We start from the raw sequence: 12,454 nt of genomic DNA on the forward strand, positions 1-12,454 counted from the left end.
GAAACTGTCATATAAAAAGACGTATAGTTGCATATCAATTGTGTGTTAGTGACCTAATACGATATATACGGGGTCAGTAAATCCAATATGGGGATTCAACCCCATATGGAATTTACTGACCCCATATATTTCGTATTATGTCAATCGCACACCTTTTAATGAATTTATCTTACCGGCTGTCTTCACATTTGCAATTTACACTATCGGCCTTTCAAAGTGTTTAAGTCTTCAATGCTTTGTTTTAACCTGTTAAGAACATACTTCCATCTGTCTATACAAAAAAACAAATGCCAAAAATAACAATGTGTTTGTATTAGTATAAAAAAGAAGATGTGGTATGATTGCCAATGAGACAACTATCCACAAGAGACCAAAATGACACAAATATTAACAATTATAGGTCACCGTACGGCCTTCAACAATGAGCAAAGCCCATACCGCATATAGTCAGCTATAAAAAGCCCCGATAAGACAATGTAAAACAATTCAAGCGAGAAAACTAACGGCCTTATTAATGTAAAAAAAATGAACGAAAAACAAATATGTAACACATAAACAAACGACAACCAGTAAATTACAGGCTCCTGACTTGGGACAGGCATATACATAAATAATGTGGCGGTGTTAAACATGTTAGCTAGATCCCAACCCTACCCCTAACCTGGGACAGTGGTATAACAGTACGACATAAGAACGAACTATAAAAATCAGTTGTAAAAGGCTTAACTCATCAGATAGACCCCCCAAAAAAAGTGGACGTGGCAGGGTACTTATACATCCCGACACAAAAAGACACAATGAACAGATCTGAGAGTACTCGCAGTTATCTGACAGCTAATTCAAAGCCATTAACAACTAATAAAAAAATCATGCCTCTAAGACTAAGCAATCAATCCGTACACATCCAACATACAATAGATTTAGTGAAAAGACGTCATAAACAGCCAGAGAAAAACATGACCTTGTGCGATGCCAAGTTACAGGTATCGACAGATTGTAGATCCATGAAAATGTATATGTATATAACATACTAGTAATATTTAGTTAGCTTTTAATCTACTTATAACAAAGTCAATATTTATACCAATAAAAACAATATTCAATGATCTTATCACAGTGTTGAATAGGTAACCTTTAAGAATAAGTTTATTTAAAGGAGCAACAAGTTTACATGGATCATTTCTAAATTTCCGGGCACGGTTAACAACATTTCTGTAAAAACGAGGATGTGCTATCCCGTTTGAAATAAGTTTTCTACAGGTACAACCAAACTTCAAAACCAAATCTTTATATTTATGGAAAAATTTAGTAAATGTATTTCAATCGTTCATTATCAGTTTCTTCGTCTGTTTAAATCTTTTAGATTTCTTTTTTGTTTTGAAAAGGAATTAAAACCTTACTAAACCTATATGGTTGCCAACCCTATATCGTAATATACCGTGAATTTTTAAGTGCACCCTTTACTAAATATATACAGTCCCCACGTGTATCCCGTTAACCAATCGTATCCCCATATATATACAGTAGGCACGATAAAATTGCTTCCATTCACTTCATTTTAATTGTGATTGATAGTTGTCTCATTGGCAATCATACAACCTCTCCTTGTTTTAAATATTATCAGAAACAGCAGCAAAGGTACAGCAATGACACTGAAAACATTTTTTGCAAATCTCTGAATTTGAGAATCAAAAGAGGGACGAAAGATACCAAAGAGACAGTCAAACTCATAAAAGTTCATTATAGTTAGTAAATGTCATAATACTTACATGAACTATTATCTTAGAACTAAAACGCAATTTGGTACAAAGTTACCAACTAATCAATAATTCATATAGACGCAGCTTATTTGCTTTATTGTAAAGAAGATATTGTACTCTTTTGAGATAAATTAAATTCATACCTTCTAAAATATGGGTTTTTTTCATTTTCTCAATTATATATACCAAGGACGTTAGAGGCTCATAGTCTAAGATAAAACAAGATATGGAAACATTTCTCGTCTTCAAAGTCAATATAGAAAAAATATTTTTTTATTGAATGCTTTACAACTATAACGATGAAAATTTGGTTCGGATAAGTATAAATAGTATATATGATCAGACATACATGCATTTTTTTCCAAAACAACCCACTGTTTTTCATATACGATTATGAGTATTTTCTAAACTGACATCTTACATTTTCAACCTGTCGGCTGCGTTGTGAATTCTCATTTAGAAAGTTAATGAAAATTTCTCATAGTATAATACCATTGAAAATCATTTATTAATTAAATGCTCAAAACATCAATTGCGAATCTATTTTATTACAAGTTAGTGTTATATCCAATGGCTAAATATATTGGGCAATATTTTATAAAATTATGAATGTCTACATAATTTTTTTTTTAAAGTCAAACATAAAAGCGGAATCTTTGGCGACATACTGCTGTATAATTTTCATTTCGTATGTACTTTTGTGGGTTCTCCTGATGTTTTTGCTTAATTACAAGTAAAAATATTCTGCCAGCATAATCAAGTTACTTAAAAGAAATTTGGTAAACCAATCTCTTCAGTACCTCTTCATATCTATCGAACTGATGTTATCTTAATTAAAAAAAACTATGTACTCAAGTTTCTACGTGATAACATTTTAGTGCATGAAGTATTTTGTGTATTCAATGGGTAATATAAAAGAAATACTTTAAAAGTCAAGACTAGGCTTGGGTTTGTCATTGACTATAATAAAGGCAACAGTATATACCGTTGTTCAAAAGTCATAATTCGAATGAGATAAAAACAAATCCGGGTTACAAACTAAAACCGAGGGAATCACATCAACCATACGAGGAAAACGACTAAACAACAAAAACACTGAAGTGCAACATACATAGAAATGAAATATAAGATAACAAATTCCATTTTCCTGACTTGGTACATGACATTTTAAGAAAAAATGTGGGTTTGACCTGGTTTTATGGCTAGCCAAACCTTTTATTGTAATGTTAAATTTACCTCTAAACTGACAACTATTCTATTAAATGCTAAGTAAAGATAGTAATAATTTGATAAAACCAAATGTATATTAATAGATAAGCAATCATAAATTTTATATTTGTCAATTTCTGTTTCTGTTATATTTGTTTACACATACCAACTGGATATTGAGAAACTCTGTCAACGTTATTAATGGGCTTAAAATAAATTAACTGCATTGTTGGAGTTGAACAAAGTGCTAATTACATAATGTTCCAAGCAGTATGCTTGTGCTGTCACTCTCAGATAGGTCGGGTCATCTCCAATAACATATCACTTTTTCTTTTATTTGGCTGCATTTAAATCTTTGAAGGTGGAGAAATATTAAATTGCATACTAAACCATCATACCTTAGTATCACTTGCTTATTATTACACTTAACTTTTTCAGTGATTATTTTGCTGATTATGGCACTGTTTGTTTCTCTGAAATTTTATCCTGTTTTTGCTGTAATACGAGTTAAAAGAATTATCATTGAACCATTGATTGGCTTGTTCTACACTGCATTCATGTAAGTATTTTTATACTTTACTCAATTTTGATGTGATGTGTTATAAGATAGAATATTCTGAGATCAGAAAAAAAAAACGACAAATAATCAATTCTTGTAGGTAATAGATATGTCCTGCAAATGGACCTAAATGCCATAAAGGAAACAAAGCTGTTTGCAATTGATATATGTTAAAACACTCTATTCACTGCATATTCAATGAACAGTGTATAACTGAAATCTACTTTGTTTGGTTAATGAAGAATAAATGTTTCGTTGACAATCAAATCACATCTTCTTTTTCTTATACATATTTCGACATTTTATTTAGAAAACCTCTATATTTCAATTGTATGAAGACAGATGCTTAGGAATCACATAAAACAACAAAATGAGCGGGATCGTACATGATAAAAAATAAAGGAACTTGAAAAAAGAAGTTAAACAGATGTATACATAAATAGCGCAGTGCTACTCAAACGGGTTCAACCATCAACAGAATGGTCAAAATTTCGATCTAGATATGTTTGTAATAATGCATTAGTGTTTTTTGCATGACCAGAAGCGGCCTATTACCTGAAACTACTCGGCATGACGAGTAACACGAAGGGATAAACAAAAACGAATAAAACTTCCGACTCGGCTTGGGTTGTTCCCGTTTTTTATACAAAATTCGTTGTTTGTTAAATAATTTCTTTTGACAATTGTTTTGCATGTTTTTCACGCCGTTAATTTTGTCATGTTTGCATCTTTTTTATCATTGGATTTCATGCCTGTCGATATTTCTATGATATTCTTTAAAGATTTGAATTCAGCTTAGAGGAAATATCAAGGCCTTTTAGTATTTGGTTAGGAAGAGAATATGAACAATTTGACTACTCCCCTCCACCGGGTAGTGCTATCGTTTGATGATATCCGTTTTATTCAGAAGGATACATAATAACACAGCCATTACCGATCCGATTGGAGCATTTTTATCTCTTTCAAACATTCGTTTTTTCAAGGCACAAAGCGAATGCTCTGCCTTCAATTACATTCCAACGAGTCCTTACTAGTTTTATGTTTTTTGTATCATATATCTCTACTTATCAATGGTTTGTCTAAACATCTGTCCTATATGAAAATATTGAGATTAAGGGGAACGGATCAATCTGCAATTTTGCAATTTCTTTTTTTATATTGTTTCAATTCTATTTCTTGAAGACAACTTTGATATATCAATTATGCACATAAATAGTTATAATTAGGACAAAATGCATATTCAAACATTACAAAGGCATATTTTCAAAATAACTTCAAATATTGTTTGTTTTATTTAGATTTTCCATCTTAATTTACCGGCTGATCAAATGTTCGTATGTAAGTATTTCTCTCCATCTTTTTTTATTTAAACAAAAACACCAAACCTTAAGGGAAATTCAAAACGAAAAGTCATTTTTGAACGGCAAAATGCAAAGCCCACAAACATCAAACGCAGGTAAAACAACTGTTATATTTTTGACTGGCATGGAATTGCCTAATTTAGAAAAAAAAGTGAATTAAATCTGGATTTATAGCTAGCTAAACCTCTTAATTGTACGACAGTTGCAAGTATGAACATAATAGGTAAAAGAAATGTCCAGATTTTGGAACTGATCAGTATGGTATGTCTCTAAATCATACATGTGTTTTGGAGGTTTCATTTACTACTTTGGATTATAAAATTCACTAAAAGAAATTAAAAGAAATATAGGAGGCAGATATGGAAATGCATTGTTTTCTAATGTTTCATATTAATTGACTGTTATGACTCTATTATATATTATTTCTTTCTTTCTTATTACACAATCTTTTCGGATGAAACTCGAGTTTCACTTAGCCTTAAAAATTTTACATAAATAATTGTCTTTCTGGTCTATAGTCTTTCTTTCTTTTCTTTTTTTTGTGTCGCCTCGTCGGAATAAAAAAAAAGTGGGGCATAGTCTAGGCATTCCGTTTCCAGAATTGTCGGCGGCGACTTCAACAATTTATACGTTTGCGATAAGGTTTAGTTTATGGTAAAATTCTAGGGGTAGGTAAAAGATATTTAAAAGTGTGCAGTTGTGTGAGCATTTGCACATCTCTTTTCCCTTGAAAATGTGTTACCCTAACCCTTAGTAATGGCCTATTGACTATGAAACGTTTTCCTTGTTTTCACGTATTAGTTTCTTATTAGTTCAGCTCATGCTTAACCACGAATGTCAATTTGTAGAAGTTGTATAAGCATAAGCACTATCATTTACCAGTCACCTCAGTTATGGTATATTAACTTTCACACTTTTGCTTCGTTTACATGTATTAGTTTGTGACTAGATCAGTTTAAGTTGAACTTATAATGTCATATAATAAGTATATTAATAAGTCAATGACAATTGGTTTGCAAACTTATTGGCAAGTTTCGTTTCTAAGGAGATTGTGTAACCCCACCAACTCATAATGGTTTATTAACTCTGAACCTTTAACATAGTTTACAAGTTAGCGTTAACAGTAGGAAACCTGGTTGAAATAGAACAAAAGAATCGAAGCTCTTTGTTAGAGAAGGAGATAAATGCTTACTGTAATGTTTACTATAGTAACAAAAAATTTAAAAGTTAATAGAAACAAACAAAATAAAAATTTTCTCTCAATTACGGAGTGTTTTATTTTTAAAACACCATTTTCATAAGTTTTCCGTTTTTCTAGTACATAGTTAAGCAGAACAATTAGATATCAAGTCGACGAAATGGGTATCTTTCAAGTTGGATGTAGAAAGTGCATAACCTGCGAATTTTTTTTCAAATTACCACGGACGGAAAATATGTCAATCTATAAGTTCAGTAATTTTTGTTTCTGCTCTTCCATTATGTGACTCAAGAAAAAATTTAAAAAAATGGGTAAGAATTGCATCGAATTGAGAAAATTGAGTGCACCTTTTTTATATAAGGGTGTGTTTGAGTTGAATATTTTGTCTTGATATCGTACAAAGCAAGAATATTTCATACATCGTCTCGATTCAGATTCTATTAATTTTATATATCAAAGCTACAGGTTGACTTTATAACATAAAAAAAATCACAGTTCTAAAAGATGAAATATATGGGTCAAGTGAAATACCTATCTAATGAATCACAAAAAACAGAGTAGATGTGTTCGAAAAGCTATTTTTTACTGAAAGTACTTGACGACAGTCTTTCAAGTTGGATGATAAAAATGCATATTATCGAAAAATTCGAATTTTAAGTGTGTGTGATAAGTCGGGTTCATAGTCTTCAACCACTAAAAAAGTCTAGTCTGTCCTTCCACAAAATAATCGATTTTCGAAAATTCCACATGGCAACCGATCAGACAATAGTTTTAAGTTGAATCAATGCAGACAAGATCATTAACTGATGCTCATTAGCTAGTTAATTCCTTTTTTCTTTAAAACTTCAACTGACATATAAGGACCGTAATGGTGCAATGTGGATAAATTTATCGGTTTCCGAGAGCAAATTTGGCAGCGCGTCATCCCTACAATGGCTTCCATTTCTGTGAAAATGAACTGGCATAATGGGGAGATAATTTTAAAGAAGTAGAATCCTGACTGTTTAGGTTAAGGTATGTTTAAAGGTAACTGTTTATGATAAGTCAAAGGTATTTCGTAAATTTTGTATTATTATTGGCATATTTCATTTCCAAGGAGATTATAAAGCTATATATGTTTTATTGTCATTTTGTTTATTTTGTTTGGTTACATCTTCTGACATCAGACTCGGACTTCTCTTGAACTGAATTTTAAATGTGCGTATTGTTATGCGTTTACTTTTCTACATTGGCTAGATGTATAGGGGGAGGGTTGAGATCTCATTAACATGTTTAACCCCGCCGAATTTTTGCGCCTGTCCCAGGTCAGGAGCCTCTGGCCTTTGTTAGTCTTGTATTATTTTAATTTTAGTTTCTTGTGTACAATTTGGAAATTAGTATTTCGTTCATTATCACTGAACTAGTATATATTTGTTTAGGGGCCAGCTGAAGGACGCCTCCGGGTGCGGGAATTTCACGCTACATTGAAGACCTGTTGGTGACCTTCTGCTGTTGTTTTTTCTATTGTCGGGTTGTTGTCTCTTTGACACATTCCCCATTTCCATTCTCAATTTGATCTTTTGTCAGTCACGTTTCATTGCCTTTAAATATTTTCATAACTCACATGTTGAGGTATTGTTGCTCAACTTTCAACACTTACAAATACTACAAAGGCGAAAAAATATCTGTGTAAACAGTTAATTATTGATAAATAGATTTTTTTTTAAATAACTACTATATTAACTACGAACTATTTTGGATTGCTCTACGATACTTGTGTTGAATTGTTATGTCTAAATTATATTATCTCAATATTAAAGTTTGTTGACTTGTACTTAAGCACCAAAAGTTTTCCAATCAAGATAGTGGAGCTTAGGGTCGTTAATTCGTGTGGATTTTTCGTTAAAATGCCACGATATTGTTTTTGTGTGCATATTCATTTTTATTTTGTTTAGCATACTGAATGGCTAAAGTTTTAGGCATATTGCCTCCAACACTAACAGTAATAAAACATACTCTGTTATAGATAGATCTGTTTAATTTTCAAAAGATTCGAGTTATCGTTTATCCCTTCTATATAAAATGATTTCAGCTTCCGACAGTTCCGATGTTAAGAAATTAAGAAGTTTCAGGATGATTAAAATGTTTTCCCTAAAATGAAGAGTCCTGTTCAAAGTTAGGAATATGTCAGTTGAAATCTTTAGTTCGTTTCCAAGTATTTGTTTGTTTGCATATGTTGTAGTTCAGTGTTTCTATTGTTCCGTTGTTTTCCATCTGTAGTTGATGTAATTCTCTCGGTTTTTAATTTTCGTACCCCGATTTGTTTTTGCCAATAGAATTATACATATTTTACAGCGGTATACTACTGATGCCTTTGATAAGATCTTAAAAAAGATAAAGTAAGAACAAAACGTGGGACATATTTTTTTATTCAATAGGTAGCAATATACAGTCAAAACAAAAACTCAAATAAAGGCAATAGTAGTATACCGCTGTTCAAAATTCATAATTCGATAGAGAAAAAACAAATCCCGGTCACAAACTGAAACTGAGGGAAACGTATCAAATATAAGAGAACTACGACACAACAGAGACACAACACCGAAACGTAACACACATAGAAACAAACTATTATGTAACAAAATTGACACTCATAATTTTTGAATACGTCTTTCCTTTCCTTTCTAACATTTATGGCTTAATATGTGTGTTATGCATGTGTATATTTGTTGAAAAAGAATCTACCTTAGATTTGATTTAAAATAGTTATAATGGTAAAATATAATCATGGAGAAACAATGGCAACAATCTGCATTGATTTGAACCAAAATATTGCAAAAAATGGGGGTGGTGGTGATGGTGGGGTTGGATGTGCAAGAATGTCACAAAAATCTCAAAAATTTGGTCCAAAAGAAAATTTCAATCAATTAGAGTGATACATTAACATATATCTATCAAGATATAAAAAAAAAATCACATGCATTTCTGTTCTTTTTTCATAAAATTGAATTGAAAAGATCGAGCGTCAAATCGTTGTTGAAAAACACTACAATATGTTTAGACTTTTGGACGGTACGGATATATGCCTAAATTTATGAACACCTGAATAGTTGTGTTTTTAGATTGATTAAACTATGTTTTCTAAAAAAAGAACAATGAGCAAAAACATTAAGGACTTAATAAAAAAAAATAACTCAAACATACATACATACAAAAGTATACAAAACAATTGATATACAAAATGTACCTAGGATGCAAAAAAAACATGTGAGATATATAATTAAAAAAAGACAATTCAAAACTAGAAAGGAAAAGGGGGAACATATAAACGGGCAACAAAAAAAACATCAATATATTTTGATTCATGGATGTTTCCTCACTTTCAATTTTGTAGCTTTGCTGTCTGTTCACTGTCTTCTTATCACATATGTCACTTACTGATACTGAGGCATCGTATCTTTTGTGTTTATTGTAGGGCTGGTTAACAAGGAAACGATAAATGTAAACATTCAGAGACTCCAATATAACAAATAGATATAAGAAATGTATTCAAATCGGAAATAACCTTCTCAAATCGGAAAGCACGTTCTTAAATGGCATAATAAAAAGCTCAGACGACAAACGAAGTATAAACAATGCCATAGTCTTGACTTGGTGCAGGCATTTCCATATATAGAACATGATAAATTAAACCGGGTTTTGTATAGCTTAGTTAAAATCTCATCTGCATGACAGTCGCATAAAATTCAATTAAATTGATATTATATAACGACGTGTGAATGAAACAAACAGATGTAATGCGTTAAAGTTAGTTAACATTAGTTAATATTGTGTTATAACCCAACAAATATATCAACAAAGAAAAAGAAAATGGCATTTAGATAAAGCACACAGAAAAAATGAAAGACAAGAATACAAAAAATGACTACATCACATTGGCGGGAAACATTAGTGTTTAGCCATGCCAAAAAAAATATTTACAAAAATAACACTACACAGTTATAATTTAATTTTGGATGTAACGCGTCTTCTGATTGGCTGACGTTATTTTGTTATCAGACCATATACATGATTTAGTCATGTAACCGTGACGTCATCAGCGTTTTTTAAAAGTTTCTAAGGTTTAAAATGGAATTTAGAATTAAATTATAAGAAATGACTGTAATATTTTTTCTGTCTATTCGAAATAACATAAAAAAAATTGGTGCACACTGTAAAATAACCCCGCTACATGCGTTATTCAGGGTGCACCACATTTTTTATGTTATTTCTTCATAGACAAAAAAAATATTACAGTCATTCCTTAAATATAAATTGAATATTGCCAAAGACCAATAAAAGAACATTACAACACTGAATCAAGCTGATAAACAACATCAGGGCCCAGTTGAGTTGTTACCTTAGTAAACTCGAAATTTATCAATTATATCTTGCTAGCTTCCGATGAATTTTTCTTAACATATTGATAACCTCGCAAGAAGTAGATGTTAATTTAATCGTGAAATGGGTAAAATGTCTGAATAATCAGAAAAAGAGTAAAATAATAAACCTATTCAATCCCATTGCTTTACTTCTGAAAAATATTTTAAATTATTTTTTCATGGATTCCCTACTTTTGGAAGAGTGTCTAATTGTTCAACTAACACATTGAATTTATGTTACACTATATGCACCAATGATTGTTTAACTATGATTGTTTCACACACTCTATAACAGTTCTGATGGGTTTTTTTTTGTCTTTTAGGTTAGAAGAATAGATGCTTACTTTATAGTTTATATACCCACATCATTATGTTATGTGATATTAATTGGCTACTTTCTGTACAAGTCAGTTCGTCAAACGTATAAGTTTATTAGACGTCTTAAACAGGATACATATTATGAGGTATGAATCTTTCATAAAATTAATAATGAAAAGGGGGAATGTGTCAAAGCGACAACAACCCGACCATAGAGCAGGGAACAGCTGACGGCCACCAATGGTTCATGTAAATCAACCAAATCATATATTGTAACAGTATGTAGATCAGTTCTTTCCATAGATTCTAAACAACAACATTATGGCAGGACAAGCATTTGACGTAGATTTTTATCAGTTGATTTGATATTATAGAAGGTGTATTTCGTAAAAGGATTGATAAATATAGGGTTATATTCACACAAGGAAAGTTCAAAACAAATAAGTCTGCCTTTTATAATGTAGGCGTTTTACGGACGTTATAAGAACAAGGGTTGACATAACGGAAGAACTTAAATACAAAACTCTAAGAAAAATATATGACGGAAAGTCCTTATCAAATGGCAAAATGAAATGCTCAATCATATTAATCGAATTAGAAAACAACTGCCATATTCCTGACTTGGTACTGCAATTTCTTATATAGAAAAAAGCTTCTAGTACAGGATTCTATTAAATATAACTGAAGTAAGTCGAATGGTGTCTTAAAATTAATGAATTATCAAATTACTGCATACAATATGGTTACATTTTTGGAAGATATCTGCTTGAGTATCTGAATGTTTAAATATTGTGCTTGTTCTTTCAGGATTATAATATTTGAGTTATTTGTCATGATAAGGGATGAAGATGTCCTTTTAATGTTTAAATCATTGCATTGTTCATTCTTGAATATAACGATGTCTTTGTTTTGAAATGCAGTACTTTGTCTATAAAACTCATTTGGTAGCGCAGCTTTATTCGCACAGCCATATCTGTTAGAAAAATGATAAAGATCTACAACAATAATGAAATTTTCAAAGTTTACAAGACTATCTTCTTTCTCTCTACTCACAAGAAAGAGGTTATCTACTGTCCCCGCCGAAATCGTTTCCAGGAAAATATCTATCACATGGCGTTTCCCCCTTTACTTTAGATTAAATGCTAGGATTTAGACAGTCTCAAACTCTAACATACATATATGTTGTGATGTTACACTATCGTTTCAGATAAGAGTGAAGGTTTGAAACCAATAACACGTTTAATCCCGCGGCAGTTGTTTGCACCTGTCCTAAGTCGGAATCTGATGTTCAGTAGAATTATTTTCTTGATGTGGTTCATAAGTGTTTCTCGTTACTCATTTGTTTTATACATCAGACAGTTGGTTTTTGTATGAATAGTACTTTTTAGGGCCCTTTATAGCTTGTTGTTCGGGTTGGGCCAAGGCTCTGTTTTGAAGACCGTACTTTGACCTATATTATTTTGCTTTTAGAAGTTGTGACTTAGAAACAGAGTTGTCATACCACATATTCTTATATCTATTGACAATTTACACCTTTTTCTTCTCGTTTATGATTTTCGAACAGCGGTATACTAATGTTTCCTTTATTTAGATAATCCCTCATGTACATGCATCATGTAGTCAAGTAACCCAACTTTTTGTCTGGTAGA

General features: G+C 31.4%; 1 protein-coding gene across 1 annotated transcript in view; it reads left to right on the top strand.

The window, feature by feature from the left end:
- LOC139510322 (stimulated by retinoic acid gene 6 protein-like) overlaps positions 1–12,454 on the top strand; it is a 100,727-nt gene that overhangs the window by 72,265 nt on the left and 16,008 nt on the right. Inside the window, exons 5-7 of the mRNA XM_071296836.1 lie at positions 3,408–3,528; positions 4,827–4,866; positions 10,811–10,951. Coding sequence (XP_071152937.1) covers positions 3,408–3,528; positions 4,827–4,866; positions 10,811–10,951 — 302 coding nt within the window. The remainder of the gene's footprint in view (positions 1–3,407; positions 3,529–4,826; positions 4,867–10,810; positions 10,952–12,454) is intronic.

This window comes from Mytilus edulis, chromosome 2 (genome assembly GCF_963676685.1).
Source record: "Mytilus edulis chromosome 2, xbMytEdul2.2, whole genome shotgun sequence".
Classification (NCBI taxonomy): domain Eukaryota; kingdom Metazoa; phylum Mollusca; class Bivalvia; order Mytilida; family Mytilidae; genus Mytilus; species Mytilus edulis.